This window comes from Macaca thibetana, chromosome 18, assembly GCF_024542745.1.
Source record: "Macaca thibetana thibetana isolate TM-01 chromosome 18, ASM2454274v1, whole genome shotgun sequence".
NCBI lineage: Eukaryota > Metazoa > Chordata > Mammalia > Primates > Cercopithecidae > Macaca > Macaca thibetana.
Window position 1 is genome coordinate 65323129 of NC_065595.1, and position 19541 is coordinate 65342669.

Here is a 19541-nt window from a genome sequence, read left to right on the forward strand (position 1 = left end):
AACCTGTCCGAGGCCCTTCTGTTGAAATGACATGTGTTAGATATACGAACAACAAATCTCAGGTCTTCCATGGAACCTATACAATAAGCAATTTTGAGGTTCTTATTCATTTTAAAAACTCCCATTTAATCTCTCAAATTATTAACATCTAAACCTGCTTTCCTTGGGAAATATATCCCAAGAAAGATAGCACTCAAAAATGGCTGACTTCCTTGCTAGCTAATGTGGGCAGAGTTACCTCTGTTCTTCCATGGCTAACAAAAAAACAGACTCCATGCTGTGGCATGGGCACAGGTCATAACAACATATGCATTAAGGTAGTGATGTATAAATTTTGTTTTCTCTCTTTATTATCATTTAAAATATATTAAAATTTTAACATGGCAGAAGCAGGAATTTTAACTGCACATGGCAGTCTACAAAAAGCAAAACAACAAACAAAACTCCACAGAAACAAAATTTACATCAACCAATAATATATTAAAATTTCATTTAGGTAAGGATCTAAAGAAATGTTATATATGCACACATCTTAGAGTTTATTTTCTTCAGTGAAAAAAAAATGTAAAGCTTGAGAAATTCTCCAAGCAGAATCAACTTTCTTAAACCTTAACATTCTTAATGAAGCAAGTGGACATAGAACCTCTTTTTAGAATCTATTCCCTCTTTCTCTCCACCCACAGATGGTGGCTCTCCACTGCCGGGAGAGCATTTATAGCTGTTCCTACTTGTAAAAGTAGTAACAAGTGTCAGAAAAGAGGTACTTGTCTTTCAAAACTGTGGGACTGATTCCACACAATTTAAGCCTCGGATACAATCACTTACAAAACACAAATAAAGCCTGACAACAAATCGGAATGTTTCAAACAAAGAATAGGTACCACGCTCCCTACTTTAGAGATCTTCCCTTTGAACAGTGTGTCTCCGTTTGTAAAGATGCACACAGCCCCAGATGTAATATAACACAGCTCCTTGTTACAGGGGTTCTGGCAGACTGCGGTGGAAATCAGTCAGTCCTGAAATGCCCTCCCTTCAGAGTGGGAGCAGGGAGGAGTTCTGTGCAGGTGAGGGTCTGGCCCACCAGCCACACCAGTGTTAGGACAGGGTCCCTTGAGGCCCCGCTGATGGTGGAGGGTCCTCAGAAGGGTCTCTCCAGCTTTTGGAAGTGCCCACCTCGCCGTCCTCTTGTTAATCCTGGTCACACTCCTTTGTGGAGGCTCCAGGAAACCTTGGGAGCACAACCAAGGAATGGATAATGGAACAAAAAGGAGAATTAATGAATCATGAAAACATGTGCTTATTATTATTATTTTTTAGAGATTCACACTTTCCTGAGTAAAGTACACAAAAATCTCACGTGAAGTCTTTTGAAAGCACCAGGCCTCTAGGTCTTAGACTAGCTGTGCTTCATGGCAGATCTGAGCCAAGCTCGACGTTGTTCTGGTAAAAACATTAACAATGTATTCATGAACACTGCTTTTCTAATATTTTACCACTTGAGAGTGTTATGCTTGTAAATGGAAAATGGTTTCTTTTCTGGTGACGGAGAAGAATAAAGGTGGATGTGTGGGCTTCTTTGGTCTGTCTTGCAAACACATTAGAGCTGAACGGATCCCACCAAAGATAACAATGTTCATAAACCAAACCCACAGATGGGCCTAAGCCTCTGAATCATTGGCACTGGACCAGTTATCAAAATCCTCTAAACATATAAACAAATCACAGACACTTTAAAAAGTCCAGATTCAATGTGGATATGGCCATTGGACATTCACATCAAATTAATGTGCTCCACTTTTATTGCTGAGAGAGCGCAGCTCCTGGTGCCAGAGGAAGTTCAGGGAGCGCAATCATCCCTTGACTTCTTGGCCTGAGACAGTATCTTCTTCAGGGAGGTCCTGGGAATTCCTGAACATCAGGATAGAGTTGTAAATTTTCAGTGCTGGGCCCAGTTTGATCTTCATCACTTTGACAATGTCTATCTGTGTCAGAAGCAGGAAGGCTTTGCCATCAATCTGCTGCAAATATATAAATAGACACAAACAAAATTGTTTTGTCACGGAAGCCTGTTTACTCACCAGTAACACTTAGGTTCTGAGTGTGACGCGGAACCCGTCATAGCCTCCGTGTTGAGCTCACCAGTGAGAGAGAATGACAGCAGCTCTCACTTGGCTTAGTTACAACCATTGCTCCACTTCAGTTCTTTCTTCTAGAAATTTGAAGTGACATTTAAAAGGAGCTCACTCTGTTAAATACGAACTCAATATACATGATCTGTTCCTAGGCTAAGTTTCTATTGCTGTGTTTTAAAAAGGTTGGCTTGAATTTATATCAAGACCCTTAAAACCAAGTCAATCCCCAGGAATTTTTCCCAAGAGAATAACGTGCAATGTGTATACTCTAGTATTATTTATAATACTGAAATCTTGAAAGCAACCCAGTGTTCCCAATAACAGCAGAAATAAATAATACTATAGTAAGAGTGGGCTACTATGCGGTCACCCCAAATCAAGTATCTATGAAACATTTAATGATTTAGGATTTTTTTTTATAGATCAGTAAACAACAGAACATGGTATATGATAGAGAAGAAATTCAGTTTTACTTTGTACAATTAAATATGCATGGCTTCATGTATACATATGCATATCTAAAATATTTGAAGTCTTTACACCAAATGTTAACAGAAATTATCTTTGGATGGTAGAATAGTGGTTAGTTTTTATTTAATCCTTTCAACTTTCCTGTATTTAAATTTTTAAAAGAATACATACCAGTATAAGCAAAAATACATACAAAATAAATGTTTTATTTATTAAACTTTGAAAATATATTTCAAAACTTGCACAGACTGATGTTTGGCTCAATATGAATAAGATCTGGGGCTCTGATGTATGGCATGGGTGGTAATGGAAAGAGTTAATTTGACTTTGGTAATCATCACACATTGTATATGTATATCAAATCATCACATTATACACCTTGAATATATTCAATCTTGTTTTGACAATTAAATATTTTTAAATTAAAAAGATATTACAGCATGAACTGTAATAGCTTCCCTGAGACTCACAGGATGGCAGTGGCCACTGTGTAGGCTGCTTCCCCCAGCTCCTGGATGTCCCAGTGACCTCAGCACGACATCTGGGACTGCTGCAGCATCGCTGATTGACACAGCCTACCTCAGATGATTCCTAGCTCCAGAACCAAGAAGGCAGGAATGGGAGGGTTTTCTACGGAAACACTCTTCCACGAACTTAGCACTGTGGTTCTAAACCTTTTCAAATTTAATAATACAAACCCAAGCCAGTTGTGGTGGCTCATGTCTGTAATCCCAGCACTTTGGGAGCCCGAGGTGGGCAGATCAATTGAGGTCACAAGTTTGAGAGCAGTCTGGCCAACATGGTGAGACGCCCCTATCTCTACTGAAAATACAAAGATTAGCCAGGCGTGGTGGCATGTGCCTGTAGTCCCAGCTACTCAGGCAGGAGAATTGCTAGAACTCGGGAGGCAGAGGTTGCAGTGAGACACGATTGTCCCACTGCATTCCAGCCTGGGCAACAGATCAAGACTCCACCTCAGGAAAGAAGAAGGAGAAGGAGAAGGAGAAGGAGAAAGAAAGAAGAAAGAAAAGGAGGAGGAGGAGGAAGAGGAAGACGAAGAAGAAGAAGAAGGAGGCGGAGGAGGAGGGGGGAAGGGGGAAGGGAAGGGGGAGGGGGAGGAGGAGAAGAAGGAGAAGGAGAAGGAGGGGGAGGGGGAGGGGGAGGGGGGAGGGGAAGGGGAAGGGGAAGGGGGAAGGGGGAGGGGGAGGAGGAGGAGGAGAAGAAGGAGAAGGAGAAGGAGAAGGAGAATCCTGTAGTGTCAATGTCTCACTGATAGAATTTCCCTGGGACCCGAGGGGTAGGGTTTTAAAGTTTTAACATTTAAAAAAGGTTTTAAAACCTTTCTGTGCATTTATGATATATTGTCTGATAAGGATTCATCCATCTAGAGGAGGAAGCACTTTTCCCCTCGGAAAAGGCATTTTCCCCAAGGCAGAGGAGAGAGAATGAGCCTACATCCATACCCTGACCTGGCTCAGGTCCAGCATTTTCAGGCAAAAATTGCTGTCCAAATATAAGGTCCTAAGAATAAGGTCATGATGGTGATGATAACAGCTAACAGTTATGGAGCTATAATAATCTATTATATGGGTTTGATCCTCCTGGATAACCCTGTAATATAGGAGAGGAAACCTGGAATTGCAAGCTTAATGACTTGCCCAAGCTCACACAGCTTCTAAGGGGCAAAGTTGGGATTTCGGGCAGGGCTTGTTGGAGCCCAGAGGAGACCCTCTGCTGTATACTGCTGCCTTTATTAAGCCCCTACTTTGGGACAAGAACAGGGCTCGGTGCTTCAAACATGATCATCCTAATCTTTAAGGGCCCCTCTCGTAAATCTGTGTTTTAGAGAGGAGGGATAAGAGGGGTTCAGCAATCTGTCTAAAGTGACAGTTCTGGTCAGTGAGTGCCAAATATAAACAAGTCAGCCTGCAAAGAGCCACTCCCTCTTCCCCTACGTGGACAGACTTGAGGACAAGGCGGGCCTTGGGCATCACTACCTGCATAGTGGACTGTATGTGTGAGCGCGGCCAACTATGCCCAAGCCATGCTGAGCTCAGGCAGAGGCAGGCGAACCCCACATGCAGCAGCTACCCACACTGAGACCATCTGACCTTGATGCTGTGTTCCTCTATTGTGCTTGGAGGCACAAAACTCAGTGAGCACTTCCCTTAACCCATGCATGCTCTGAACCTGAGAGAGGGAGAGGTGTGTACTGCCTTTCAGTTTCTACGAGGGTGGTTTTCTTGGAGAGTTCTAGAGCAACAACGGAGGCTCTGAGCTCTCAGATGGATATGAGCTGGAATCCGACTCTGCCCTTTTCTTGCTCTGCCTAACCTTCCTGGGCCTGAGCTTCTTCATCGGTAAGCTGCCATTGTAGAGTTGTCACAAGGATCAAAGGACAATGGTTGTAAAATGCTTCGCACCGTGCCTGGCACGTGGCAAGCCCCTGATACACCATCACTGGGATTAGTATGTGCATCATTCTGTGGCTGGCCCAGGCTCGTCCAGGGCTCCTGTAGCTACGGATACTAATTCCAGGAAATATGCGAAGCAGTTCAGTATGTTCCCAACCAAGACGGGGCAGAAGATAGAAACCCCCTAGAAGGATTTGGGGCTTCTCTGGAAGCAAATGCAGGGCAGGGATAGGTAGGAGGGTCCCATGCTGACTTTGGAGTAAACAAATCTCCTCCCTTTCCCAGGTGCAATCCCAAAGGAGGATTCCTGCCTTCCCCCAAATGGCTTCAAGCCACCAATGGAGAGGCCTCATGACACCGATAGGTAATAATTAATTATCTTGTTCATTTACTCTTCCAGCAAATAGTATATGTACTGAGCATGCTGTATGCACCAAGCACCATGGCATTCTGCAACAAAACCTAGCAAAATATAAGAGGACTGAAGGCAGACTGACCCCGCTTGGTCTCACACTGCAGAATTGGGCTCTATTCCTGCTGGATCTCCTTTCTCTTGCTGCCCCAAATTGTACTTATTTACACTTAAGTAAATGATAACAAAACACTTCTGGGTCTAGAAGTGTATATATATATATATACACACACACATATACACACACGCATTTCTTACCTCTTTCTTAAAGCACTTGGCATGTTCTTCACAGCCCAGAAGAGACTGTACAAACTCAGCCACCTATAGTGCAAGATGAAAAGCCTAATTTAATACATGCACCTGAAATAATTTTAGGGTTGTAGTAATCCAACATTTAAGTAAAATATACTTAAAGTCTCTCAAACACTTGGGAATTAAATAGTAACTATCAAATTGCATTAGCATTTGTCAACTGAGAAATTAGACCAGCCCCCAGTATTTTTTCTGTCCTCTTATTACTGGACTGACCTGCACAGGGTTATGGTTATAATGATGACAGTAACAGCCTCCATATGTGAAGCTCTGGCATTCTGCAAGCTTCTGTATCTGATTCTCCTGACTCCCCTGTGGGGTCAGTGAGGGCGAGGCCAGTGGACTTGTGCAGCAGTTATCACAGCAACAGACAGGAGTGAGGACCTGCCCACTTGCCTTTAAAAGGCAGACCCAAAGGCAAGGCCTTCTCCTACTCATCTCTGTGGCCCGGTTCCTTACCTGGAGCCTGGTGAACCACAGGCAATCAGAGAATCTATGCGGAGCTGAACTCCCACATAAATGAAGAAGCTGAAGCCCAAAGAGGTTCAGCACTTACCCAGGGCCATACACGGTTGGTAAGTAGCAGGGACATTTTGGAATTCAGGTTTGCTATCTCTAGGCCCTACATTTTGGAGAATCAGTCTCTTCATTTCAACTTCCCACCCTCACCATGCCCCCACATGCCCCCAAATATCCTTTTAACAAGAGAAAGCTCAGACAAAGATCTGGCTATCGGCTCAGGAAGCCACTGAGTGTTCCTAATAGATACCTTTGGGAAGCTGATTGAACAAACATGATAAAGGGTAGACTCCCAACATCAGAAATGACAGCTGGGTGGTCTGCACTACTGCCTAACTCCAGTCCTGTCGCAGCAGGGGATGAAAGGCAGGCTGGAGTGCAACAGTAAATGTCATCTCGGGAGGTGATACTTCTAGGGGAACTGTCTTGTTTGTTTTGTTTTGTTTGGCTCTCCGCTTCTTGTGTCAACCGAATTGTGGGTGCTGGCCCTTCTCCTCTCCCTGGTTTCATGGGGAAGGTTCTCGAGGCTGGATAGTGCAGTGTATCAACATGTCCCACCCTCAGAGAGCTCTGTGAGCACAGCCTCCCTCCCAGCCTCTCCAGGAGAAGTCGGCCGACGCTGCCCCTGATGGTGCAGGAGATAGCACCAGGTGTTTGCTGATCCCAGGTGACAGAGCAGTAAGGGCCAACTCCCACAGGGCGTACCCTAGGGCTGGACACCTGTGCCCCTCCTGAGCTCTGTCCCCTGTGGTCTCACAGCTATATATAGTCAGTGCAAATGTGAAGAGTTCAGAATATCTTCTTTTTAGGGGTGATCTGCATGTCCATGTCTGCTTTACTCACCCCTGGCGCTGCAAATACATTCTTGAGTCGTTTTACAATCTTCATATAAAGTTTGGAGTGATAAGGATTTAAAAAAAAAAAAAAAGTTCCACACCAGCCATACTGCTGTCATGCAAGTTCCCCTCCAAGCCCCAGGAGCATCTGTGCTAGTGAGTGCCTCTGCTGGCCGGGCTCTCAGTATTATGAGCGAATTCACCCAAGAACCCGACACTGGCAATTCAGGCAGAGGAAGCGGAGTCTGTTTGCTGGGCTAATACAGTTTTCTTGTTCTAGGTGAGAAGGAAGCATGTAGAGCACGTGCTCAGTACTTGCTGGGAGCTAATGAAAGCTGTGGAATGCCACTGGTCAAGCTGCAGAGACAGGGCAACTGGGGCAGGTGATGGCAGTGGCAGTGCTGTTGGTGGCCCAGGACATGGAGAGTGGCCTGGCTCCGTCATTCCCCAGACCACTCTGCTGGTCATATATACTCCAACCCTGCCTGTGTGTGAGGCCTCAGGCTGGCTGCTAGAAGAGCTGCCCTGGGAGCTTGTTGTGCTTGAATTTTCAATGAGTTGACTTGATTAGTGGTGGGAGGATTGAGGGGAACCGGGAGGACATGAAAGCTTATCACTCACTACAACATGTGGTCAAATGTGCTAACACCCTTGAGAAAGGTAGGAAGGCTATGGGTGTTAGGAAGGGACTCCACAAATCTTAGGTGGGACTTCAGAAAGGACATCAGGAAGAAGGGGGACCGTGAGAGGGTTACTGTTGGATGCACAGTATTTCCACTGTGGCGATTTGGGGTGGATGGGCGGGGGAAGAATTCTAGGCATAGAGAATCCCAGGAGCAAACCCCAAAGCAGGACAGCACAGGGCCAAAGGGCGGGTGTGAGGAGCTGGAGGAGTGCAGTTTGACTGAGCTGAGGAGTAGACAGGGAGTGGCGGGAAGTGGGGAGGGCCGCGTGGTTCCAGGTGTGGGTCTGTACTTCCTCCACAGCAGCGGGGAGCCCTAAGCCCTGGCACTCCACCCTGGCGGGACACTGGAGCTTTCACGCTGACTGTCGTCCAGGCCTCATGCCACACAGATGATAAATTAATGGAGCTGGATTGGGTCCAAGCACTGGGTAGATATTTTTAGAGCTTCCCAGTTGGTTCCAGTGTGCACTGAGGGCCGAGAACCACAGCGCTGCAGAAAGCTAGAGGAATGGTCCAGCAGGGTCTGGACGGGCTTGTGCTGAGCCTCAGGGCTAGGCAGGGCAGGAATCAAAGATGAACACAGGAGAATGCTGTAAAGCCACGTTCCTCAACCTCAATACTGACACCTCGGGCCAGGTAACTTTTTGCTGTGAGGGCTGGCCTGGGTGTTGTGGGATGTTTAACGGCATCCCTGCCCTTTACTCACAAGGTGCCAGTAGCAAAGCCCCCTTCCCAGTTGTAACAACCAAAAATATGCCCAGATATTGCCAAATGCCCCTGGGGGCAACATTGCCGCAGTTCTTCTGCTGGGCTCACTTTTTCACAGGAAGGAGGGCTGAGTGTCGCAGGAGGAAATAATAGAGAAGAGGGACCAGTAACTAGCTAAGGAACCATGTTTTGTCGGATGTCCATCACTCACTGCAGTGGGAAAGCCACGTCAGCACAGGGACAGTGGTTTCCCCCACTGCTAGGGGAAAGGAGTGGTTGGTTGGAAACATGGTCTCTTTTCCATACTTGTTCAAAGGACCGTTCACAGCAGAAGTGTTGCAAGTGGCTTTGACGGTTTGCCTATGTTAAACTGTCCTTTTCTGGGCAAACAAAAAAAAGACCACAGTCTTCCTTCTCAGTATCATTGGCCAAGAAATCATTGTCAATGTATGAAAGGTAAATTGGATTTTTTTTAAAGGAAATAAATAACGTGTTAAACCAAAGCATCAACAGAGCAGACACGGCCCTGCCCCGAGGTGGCCTCTGCCTGGCCTGCAAGCAGCACTTGCCGCCTCCACCTCATCCTCCACCCGGCCACTCTCCTCAGCTTCACACTCCTCCGAAAGGCTCTGCCATTTTGGAAAGAGATTCCCATTCGATTCAGTTTATCTTTTCTTTTTCCAAAATAAGGAACAAGTTCCATGAACTCTATTAAGCAGACTTCTCTGGCCAAGAATTTTAAAATATGCAAAGGCCTTGACTCAGTATTATTAGTTGGTAATTACTTCACCTACAAATAAATTGTATTTTGAGCTTTCATAGAAAGCTTTGCTACAGATTTTCTCAATGAAAGCGGTGAGTTTTAGCATAGAATAGAGTAACATCAAGAAGTTTCCCTCTCATTCTCCCATTAAAAGAGAGAGATATTTTTTCTTCACATTTGTGGAAAATGTGGACAGCTGTCCAGAGGCGCATAACCTCTGCGAAAGACGAAATGACCATCCACTTGCCCTGCACCCATAGAAGCCATAGCAGTGGGGTCACCTGGTTTTTCAAAGGGGGTGATCACACTGTTGGAGCCCAGTGGGTGGCCTGGGCCTTGGCTTTGGCTCTGGGCAGCGCCTGGTGGTGTGGGGGGCTGCCACGCGGGTGTCTCCCCTTGGTCTTGACTCTGGGAAGTGCCCCCCACAGTGCTGTGACCACGGACACACCAGCACTTCCCACATTCTCAGGCACACAGTGTCCTACAGCTAAAATCCTTGCTTTGTTTTGGAAGGACACTGAGAAAGTTAATTCTAAGTATGAGACAGCAGTTTGGGGAAACTAGGAGGGATGACACTGCCCAGGCTTTGAGAGGAGCCCATCCCGCCAGCCGACCTCACTTCCCCCACGACCTACTTTCCCTGGCATCGTCGCTGGAGCCCAGCAGGCCTCGTGTTCTTCCGTGGGGCTGCTGCTGCTTTAAATCTTTCCAAATGCCGGTGTTCTCTATCTCGCTGAGCCTGTAGATATGTGCCGGACTATACCGGCTAATCGTCCACTGGGGACCCTGTTGCCAGCCTGGGTCTTATTTTTTAACAGCAGAGTTTATTTGCCCTTTTTTTTTTAAGGGCTCAATTGTATAAGGCTGCTCTGCTTAGTTAGCAGTACCCTGAATTTTTCAAAAGCACCCCTTCCTGTGTAAAGGCTGCTTTTAAAGTGACTGCCATCTTTTAAAGTTAATGAACATTTAGGGAGCACTTGGTTGAGGCTAGAGCAATTTATATGTGGTGCTTTAAGAAGTATTTTTTAATAAGAGAAATAAAAGTACCCATACGTGCACCAGGCTTACCTGAGTCATACCGGGGGTGGTAAATGAGCACACCACATATCATGCCCTGCCTGCCTCCGTGTGCCTAGACATATATACCTGGCAGAATCAGGGAACAGACTACATAAAACCCACCTGCCTATTCATTCATGAACTCATTTACTCACTCGAACATTTGTCAAACCCTCTACTGTGCAAGATGCTTTGCAATAAGATAGCAAAAGATTAAAAGATATAAAAATATATGAAACTATACTAGTCCCTACTCGTAAAAGCTTATGCTCTTGTACAGGATATTTTCATGATCCAGAATAAGACATATACTTTACATCTCCATAACTTATCACGTGCACACACCCACACACATCCCTCACCGAAGTTTAGCAAAGCAACAACCCTTATTACCTATGATGTGCTCTCATCTTGTCTGGTCTTTCGTTTTATAACCACTAAATTGACTTCCCAGCCTATCTGCGCTTTGAAAAGCACTGCTCTTGGAGAGACAGCCACAGTAACAAAGGAGTTAAGAGGCAGCTCACAGCTCTGTGGAGTGTTACAAAGGCCCCGCGCTGGCCTCTCTTCACAGGTGGCATTAGCAGAGCAGAGGTCTTCCTCCCGGGCCAGAAAGGCAGACAAAGAGGCTGTGCTTTCACCTCACCTTCTGCTGCAGACACCCGTGTTAACTCTTCCTGAGGGATGCCCAGTTCATTCCAACACACCCCGTCCCCGGTTGTGGAGGCTCCTCTCTGAAACGCCCAGTGCCGACAAAGCACAAAAGCAGCCCTGGGCCCCCACCAGTCCAGCTCAGCCCTGAACTGCCTTTCACATCATTGCTGCCCTGCTCATCATTTTTACTGTGCCTTCTCTAAGCAGCCCTCCGCTCAGCTGTGGGTAGGTACTCACCGGGGGCCCCTAAGTGGCTCCCTTATTGTCGAAGACACAGCAATCACAAAGCCCCCATTTTCAACCCATCAGAGATGATTCCTGAGGACCTATGTTGGTACTGGGAAATGTGCTGTAGTGTGTGAGGACATGGAAAGAAATTTAGGATGTGGTCCTTGTCCTCAGGGCATCTAGTTGGGGAGACAGCAAGACTGAGTTATGCTCAACAGTAGGGAACCATGAAAAGGGTTTTCCGTGGAATGAGTCCCTGACGGAAGTCAGCGTTATGGAAGCAGCAGGAGCAGGAGCGTTGCATGCGAGGCACTTAGCCTTTCCCATGGCTGATGTTTTAAATCTAGAAAAGTTCTAAGGCCTCTCCCAGCAGCAAGGGCTGAGATTCCACCTGCACCCACAACAGAGAACTAAGGACCAGGGCTCTCATCTTCCTAACAGCTTCTCTTTCTCTGGTCTTCCTTCTGAGAGCTTCCCTGTCCTAATGACACTTTCACCTAGACCAGCTACTTCCCTTGAATCACCTCCCAGTCTCGTCTGTTAAGTGCCATACTTGAAATCTGTCCAATCAGAGCTCCCTCCCATTTCCTAGTCACTGCTAATGTCCCTAACAGTGGTGTCTGTTCTTATTGCATAAAGGCATCCCTGAGAAGTTAATAAAATCTCTGGCCCTTATCCATTAAAAATACATATACTGTACACAATTTTTCCAAATTCTTTGAGGCACAACTCCACGAACCCAGCCTCAAAACCTGACCAGCTCTGACACCTGTCCTGCTGCACCATATGCTCTGGCTTCATCTTCCCCTGACACCTGGCGTCCAGGGACTCTCTGGAAGTCAGAGCCCCTTTGCAGCCCCTCCTCCCTCCTTCTAACTGGGGCCCTGCCGACCCATCCTCACCCTAACTCTGGACACTCACACCCTTGGGAAATGCCCCTTGGTACCCTCTGGCTGCAGCCTTTAAGGGCAACCATCTTGAGTTTATGTCCACTGGGACGTCTCTATATCCACCACTGTGATTCACAGGGACTGCTAATCGTGAGTCACATGTCCAATAATGAAGTCACCATGTTATCCTCCTGCTCCCAAACTGGACTCTGTCCCCAAATTTCACTTCTAATAGCACACTCTTTCCCCATTCTTTCAGATGAACTCTTTGGGCCTTTCAGCTCTCACATATTATTACCCCAATTAAGTACTAAACTGTTTAGCGCCGAGACTATAAACGGAATCGCATTTGGTGCATCTCGCTTTTTCTTCTTCTATGTCTAATCTACCTCCCTGTGCTACTGCCTGTGCCTTTGAAATGTCTATTGAATCTGGGTTCTTTGGTTGGCAGCGCCCCACCTAGGCCCTGATGGTTCCACTTCCTGGGTGTCTCCTTCTCCTCCGCCCTTCTCACCTTACTCTCTACAGATCTCTGCAATTCTCATCTTCCTGAAACACCATCTTCACAAAGTGACTTTCCGCACAAGAACCCAGAATGACTCTGTCCAGCAGACTGTGGGCTGAGCACACCCTCTGCCCGGCCCCTGAGGCCTTCCACAGCAGGCCCATCTCCCGCTCCTGGGTCCCTTTCCTCTGTGCCTGGGGCCACCGTGAGCATGGTGGGCAGGAGGTCAGCTCATGGCCTGGTTCTGACTGTGTGGCCTGATGCCAGTCACTTCATCTCTGGGTATCTCAACTTCCCCATGAATAAAATGGGCAAGTGAGTATCTGCCTTCCTGTCATTATATTCACATAGCTGGTTTAGCATGATTAATGACCGCACAAGGCGTGGTGCGTGTCTGCCATCACTAAGTCTGTGAAACTCACTTCCATGCAACCTCCTCTGTTTCCCCGTCAACTGAAATGGCTTCCCTTCTTTTTTCTGATTAGATACATTCCACTTTTGTTCAAAATTTAGGCCACCATTGATTTCCTTGTCATTCAACATTCATTCAACAAACATTTACTGGGTGTCTACTAACTTCCGGGTGTAGTGAGGGGTTCTCAAGATGTCATGCCTAGTGAGTGCGGGGTCAGGCCAGAGTGTGGATGTCCTGCCAGAGGTGACCTCTGGCTCAGACCGAGGATCCACAGGAGGCGGAAGAGAGCATGGAGCCCCAGACTGCTGCTGGCAGTGGTCTGAGTGGGAGAAGGCAGGACGTGTGAGTATGAGAACAGGCTGGGGCAGCAGGACTCCCTGGGGCAGGAGGGGAGGGCAAGAATGGCAGGGCAGGCAAGAGCGGAAGGGAGGACTTCACAGAGGGTGAAGGGTGCCAGGGGGAGCCAGGGATTGTTGTAAGCTGGGCAGAGACATGCCCAGAATTCTGCCTTCTCCACCACATTCCTCACGATCAGAACTCTGTCACTCTGCACACGCAGGTGGGAGTGGAACTGAGGCTGGGATCTGGCGCTGCTCTCCCCAGGGCATCCTTCTGTGCTGGGCAGCGACAATGCCAGGGGCCACGAGCCCAGCAACAAAGAGGGCAGAGGAGACACTCTCAGTCTTACTTTAAAAAGGTGGCACTTCAAATGAATGGCTCCAATTTCTGGGTGGGCGTTGGCCCGCCTGTTCCTTGGCCCAAGGCTGGGAAGGCGGGCTTAAACCAAGATTAAGCTGACTGCAGTGAGTGCTCCAGGAACATTGTGTGTCTAATTTAACTGCAGCTGTAGCTCTAATCTTGCCCTCAGAGTGACCCAGGATTTTCCTTCTTTTAAAAAACAATTTAAGGCCTGACTAGTGAAAACAGTATCCTTATCAAAAGGAATTACAGGTAAGACGTACATTCCTTAAATACCACCACCTTAAATATGAAGCATTTCTACAGCATCATTGTAAAGCAATGGGGCTTAACTGATCCTTATTAATCACCATTACTGAAGCCAGGCAAGGTGGCTCCTGCACATAACGCCAGTGCTTTGGGAGGCTGAGGTGGGAGAATTGTTTGAGGCCAGGAGTTCGAGACTAGCATGGGCAACATAGTGAGACCCCCGTATCCACAAAACAAAACAAAAACATAGCTAGGTGTGGTGGCACATGCTTATAGACCCAGCTACTCAGAAGGCTGAGGTGGGAGGATCACTTGAGTCCAGGAGTTCAAGGCTGCAGTGAGCTATGATCATGCCACTACACTCCAGCCTGGGTAACAGAGCAAGACCCTGTCTCTAAATAAAATAAGATAAAATGTAAAATAATCAATATTGTAAGGAATGTTTATATTGAAATCTGATCCAACTTGTGCCCTCTGTGCAGCTTCTCATATAACGTTGTGACCAAATATACTTTATAACTGAACCAAAGGTGGGCCTGCTCATCTTGTAGCTTTAGAGGAGCAAACCTGCAGCAGGGCCCTTCTCTGCCATGAGTGTGCCTGGATCCCACGAGACCACAGGGCAACTGGCAAATAGATCCTTGAGGTGCAGGATGTCCTGGGCTGGGCACCTCTCCCAGAGCACACGTGGCTGCGATGCAAGCCTCAGATGCTTGCACATTTGTGCTTCCCCAAATTAAATCTGTGATGTGGAATTGGAGGCTTAAGCCTCTCTGCTTGAATTAGCCCCAGCTGATGGCTCTGGGGCTCGGGGGGCACTGGAATAAGGCTGCAGAGGGGACGTACAAAACCATCTGGGCAAGTGGCGGGCTTTCCTCATCTCCTCAAAACCATGCCTGGCTTCTCCCTCTAATTTGGGTTTTAAAGTGTATATGGCGGATGCAATGCCTAAGAGAAAAAGGGCGCTGTCCCAGACATTAGAGAATGGTCAGTGGGCACCTTCTGCCTATTTCTTAGCAGCAGGCACACCCCAGCCCTGGACTCCAGCAGCTCCACTCACCTCATCCACAGTCCATCGTGCCACTTGGCTGGCCCGGATGTCAGCCACGCCTGGAAGCAGCTTGCAGTGTTGCTCCCTGCCAAGGGGAAGGTCCCGAAAAGGGTGGGCTGACACCGTGGACATGAACACTGACTGGTGAAGTGCCTGCTGCGCCTGCTCCGCTGAGTATTCTGCAAGAGAGGTGGGGTGGGGCGAGGCTCTGGTTCCCAGAGAGCAAGCACTGCTACGCCAGCCCCACAGTCCAGAGGGCCCAAGTCAGGGCAGGGAAAGTGCCGACACCACCAGAACCCGTGTCTTCTGATCGTACAGCATCACCCCCACGCATACCCTATGCCTCCAGTCTGTTTTTGAGCAGTGGTCATAGAAGACATATGTTACCCATGCCTAGAAGACTGCGGCTGTGTTTCAGCCACATTCGAATAATCTCTGTGAGACGCTGTTTGATGGTCACTTGTCACTGCCACTGGCTTCTCTCTCCTTAAATTAGGAGTCAGAGGAATCAAAGAACCATGCAGAATTTGACTACTAAGCAGACTGGCACACTGAACCATCTGGGATGTGTATGCGCACAAAGAATAATTTCTTCCTGGAAGCGGCCTCATGAGTCTCTAAAGACAGAGTGAGCCTCAGTCCACATCTGGCTTTATAAATCCCCTGAGAGATACTGAACATGACATGTAGCAAGGGTCCCCATGAGAAGCTGGGTGATACCAGCTGCTGCTGCTGCAGATCCCCAGCAGTGCACCATGACCTCACCTGGGGTGACATCCTGTGGCAGCCAGGGGCTTTGGAAAGCAGCGGAAGCTGAGACATGACCTCCCTAACACAGGCACTGTTAGATGCGGTGCTCTTTTCTGAGCAGCTCTGCATGTACCATGGTTTTAAGGTACAAAGGACAATGGCTGTTTGGTTGCACAAGATTGGCTGCTGCAACCAAGGAGTGAGACTTTAACGGGATCTCCGTGCATTTCAGCCCTGTGCTTATAAACAGCCTTCTGTGCTGGTTTCCTGTCTTCAAGAGTGACTGTACTCTTTTTTTGTTAATTATTTTTTTTATTTTTTAAATTTATTTATTATTATTATTATACTTTAAGTTCTAGGGTACATGTGCATAACGTGCAGGTTTGTTACATATGTATACTTGTGCCATGTTGGTGTGCTGCCCCATCAACTCGTCAGCACCCATCAACTCGTCATTTACATCAGGTATAACTCCCAATACAATCCCTCCCCCCCGGCCCATGATAGGCCCCAGTGTGTGATGTTCCCCTTCCCGAGTCCAGGTGATCTCATTGTTCAGTTCCCACCCATGAGTGAGAACATGCGGTGCTTGGTTTTCTGTTCTTGTGATAGTTTGCTGAGAATGATGGTTTCCAGCTGCATCCATGTCCCTACAAAGGACACAAACTCATCCTTTTTTATGGCTGCATAGTATTCCATGGTGTGTATGTGCCACATTTTCTTAATCCAGTCTGAAGAGTGACTGTACTCTTACATTACATCCCAACATTTAAGGAAAAGGCGTGGGTCTCAATTCCCTAATTATTTAGCTTAAATCTACAAATGGATAAGGAGCAAAAATATTATAGAGATTTCAGAGAAAACCAATGCCTTTATAATGACATCTTTTAAGACACTTTCAACACACATTAGCAAAATAAAACTGCTGATATTAGAAGAGACTTTGAAAAGATCGCAAAAGGAAATGTTTGAAGCCCTCCAGAAGTCTACCTCTTGTAATGCAAAGAGAAGGTTAAATAAGCAGTAGCCACATAATTTAGGGTCTTATTATGATGGTTTTTGTTTTACTAACAGAATCTGAAAAACCATTATGCAAATATTTCCACCTCAAATTAATTACAGCTTTTAGTAGGTGAGGCTGACCTGCATGGACACAGTCGCATATACTCATTAGTAATCAGAAAGGTTCTAAACTATGAGCGAGCTTGTCCATCACTGGGCTTCTCTGTGCAATACGACTCTCGTGGATCGGAACAGACATCCTCATATTTAACAGTGCTTGCTGTCTACACAGATAAAGAGGCAGCAAAATTACCAGGTTCTCCCCAATTCTTATGCTCCAGGTGCAAGCAGCAGCAAATTCATCTTGAACTGCTGATTGTCCAACACTGACCTTTTTAGCATGTAAATAGGTTACCTCTTCTGTGTAGTTCAGACACCAGTACGTAAGCCTGCAGGTTCTGAAAGGAAACCTCACATCTTCCTTGCAAAGGCAGTATGTTGGCAAATATGAATGGTTTTTAATGAAGTTGTCAGGCTGGACAAGGGACATGTACAAAACAAGCCCTTGAAACCTGGAGTGGGAACGTCACAGGGTCAGTCTGAAGTTGCAGTGACACAGAAATGATCCAAGGGCTTTGCTGGGAAGCCAGCAGTTAAAGCCCTGCACTCTTAGGGATTAAGACCTGGGCCAAAACTGGGCTTTATTCTGGAAAAGAATAACCACATCACTCAATCAGTTGTTTTTGCTGAAATAGTGTGGAGTTAAACCCAACATATATGTATCTCAAACTCATGCCCTGGGGAAATTAATCATGCATAGTTTCAAAATATATAGGACTCTGAAAAGACACAGTGAATGAATCTTATATACTGGAAGAATAAATATGTCAAGTGATGCTGATTAGATTTCTGTGATTCCCAAATGAAGGCTGAAGTCATTAAAAATGTAAAAGAAAAGAAGACACACAAAACTCGGAAATCTGTGTGCTCCCCAGCAAGAAAATTTCCCACACCATGATTCTGGAAGCAAATTATCTGCTTTGAGTGCCGGGGCAGACTCTTGGAAAGACACCTAATGTGTGGCTGAATAGTCCAGGGGCTCCTCAGTCCACTGCTTGCCACTCTCAGGGCTGGTTCTGGGCTCTGGAAGATGACAGATGGCGACTTCCGTTAGTCCAAGTAGCAAGATGGCCTTTAGGTCACAACGAAAGAGATGGAGTTCTAGCTTTATGCTGTGCATTTGAACTCAGGCTGGCTTTATATTATCTGTGGCTTTTGAATACAGTTGTGTCCCTATTAAATCAACCTGTGTCCTGTGTCCCTATTAAATCAAACTATTTGAAGGGAAGCCTGAATAAAACTGAATTTGGGAGTGCAGGAATGCTGTGGGGAGTAGGCTCTATATGCCAAAGGGAGTCCCACGTGGGTGGTGGGGAAAGACTTGCAGGCACTTGCTGGGCTGTGGATCCCCTACCTGGGGTTCAGAGTTTTCACTGGCCATAAGGGCTTGTGTCTGTTTATCAGCAACCTCAAGTTCTGCAAAATTCTTGCCAGAATCTGCTATATGCTGAACACAGATAATGTTTTACTATTATCAACTTTACTGTATCAATTGTACATCATGAGACAGAAAGTTCGAAAGTTGAGCATTTGAAAACTCAAAAAGACTTGAGTTGGTCTAGGGAGGGAGTCCCTGGATAGGGAATCTGGAATAACCATTCTGTCATCTCTAAGACATGCCTGGAGGTGACAGTGTGTGTCATGCAGGGCTGGTGTGAGGGAAAAGGAGAAGTTGCAGAAGGTGCTTAGCAAGGTCCCCAGCGTGTCGTGAACACTCAGTGGCAGGTAATACTTTAACTGCGATCTGCAAACCTCTTGAGGTCAGGATTGATAAAGGGAAGCGGCCTTATTCTAAATTAACACAATGCAAGACTAGTTTGCATTTGGGGAGTGTTTCGTGGGGGCTGTTTTGCCTTCTTTGTACGCTTTAGCAGGTCTAATGTCTTCTAGAGCGGATGATTTTGGGGTGGGATAGTCAGGTCTAGCTGAAAAAATGCTTGTGTGTACTTGCCTCAGGAGCTCTGTGGCCTAGTGATCTCCCTACATAACAGCTGAGTGACCTGGGATGAGGTACTTAATTTCTACATATCAAGGTTTTCTAACTCTAAAATGGGGTAATAGGAGGGGAACAAAAAAGGAGAATAGAATAGAATAGGACGGAGTAAGAGCAAAACTTATACCTCATTGAGTTGCTGCGATTTGGACAGCTCCTGGTACATAACATGTTCAACACATGTCAGATATTATATTATTGTTATAAGTTATAAAGGTATTTTAAGTTGTAATGATAGTGAATGTGGGGACATACACCACTTCCAAAGTCAGTGTGAAACTTACGAAATGTGAAATCCAGACTGAGATTCAGGGTCTTGAGGGCCGTGTTCAGGTTTCACACCTGAGTGGTCCTGGAATGACCAGCAGCGGCCACTGAAATCATTTGCAGAAGTCCTAGTGGAAGGAAGTGAGATCTGCCACCGCGGGGGGCACATCTGCTTCCCAGGCAGCCTGTTGCCGATGTGTGGCAACTGTGTCAGATGCTAAAATGCTCTTGGCCTGCCAGCTTAGAAAGTATGTGGCTCTTGACAGCCTTTTAAAATTTAGGGTGATTTGCATTATTTTAAATTCTGTGCATAAAATTAGACTCTTGAAAATATCCACTTAAAATTTGCATAAATTTTTGTAATATGCGAACACACTGATTTTAACTTTTTTTTACAAAGCCCAGCG

General features: G+C 46.4%; 1 protein-coding gene across 10 annotated transcripts in view; it reads right to left on the reverse strand.

Moving 5' to 3' along the window:
* Nucleotides 1–321: 321 nt before the first annotated feature.
* Nucleotides 322–19541, reverse strand: part of L3MBTL4 (L3MBTL histone methyl-lysine binding protein 4) — a 449236-nt gene continuing 430016 nt past the window's right edge. For 9 of the 10 annotated variants that reach the window (XM_050767472.1, XM_050767468.1, XM_050767469.1 and 6 more), the window contains 3 exons: nucleotides 15012–15181; nucleotides 5688–5750; nucleotides 322–2018 (listed from right to left, as the gene is read on the reverse strand). In XM_050767472.1, coding sequence (XP_050623429.1) covers nucleotides 1851–2018; nucleotides 5688–5750; nucleotides 15012–15181 — 401 coding nt within the window. In that variant the 3' untranslated portion in view covers nucleotides 322–1850. Of the gene's footprint in view, nucleotides 2019–5687; nucleotides 5751–15011; nucleotides 15182–19541 lie in introns of those variants that run through there. The other variant, XM_050767474.1, reaches the window with a different exon arrangement.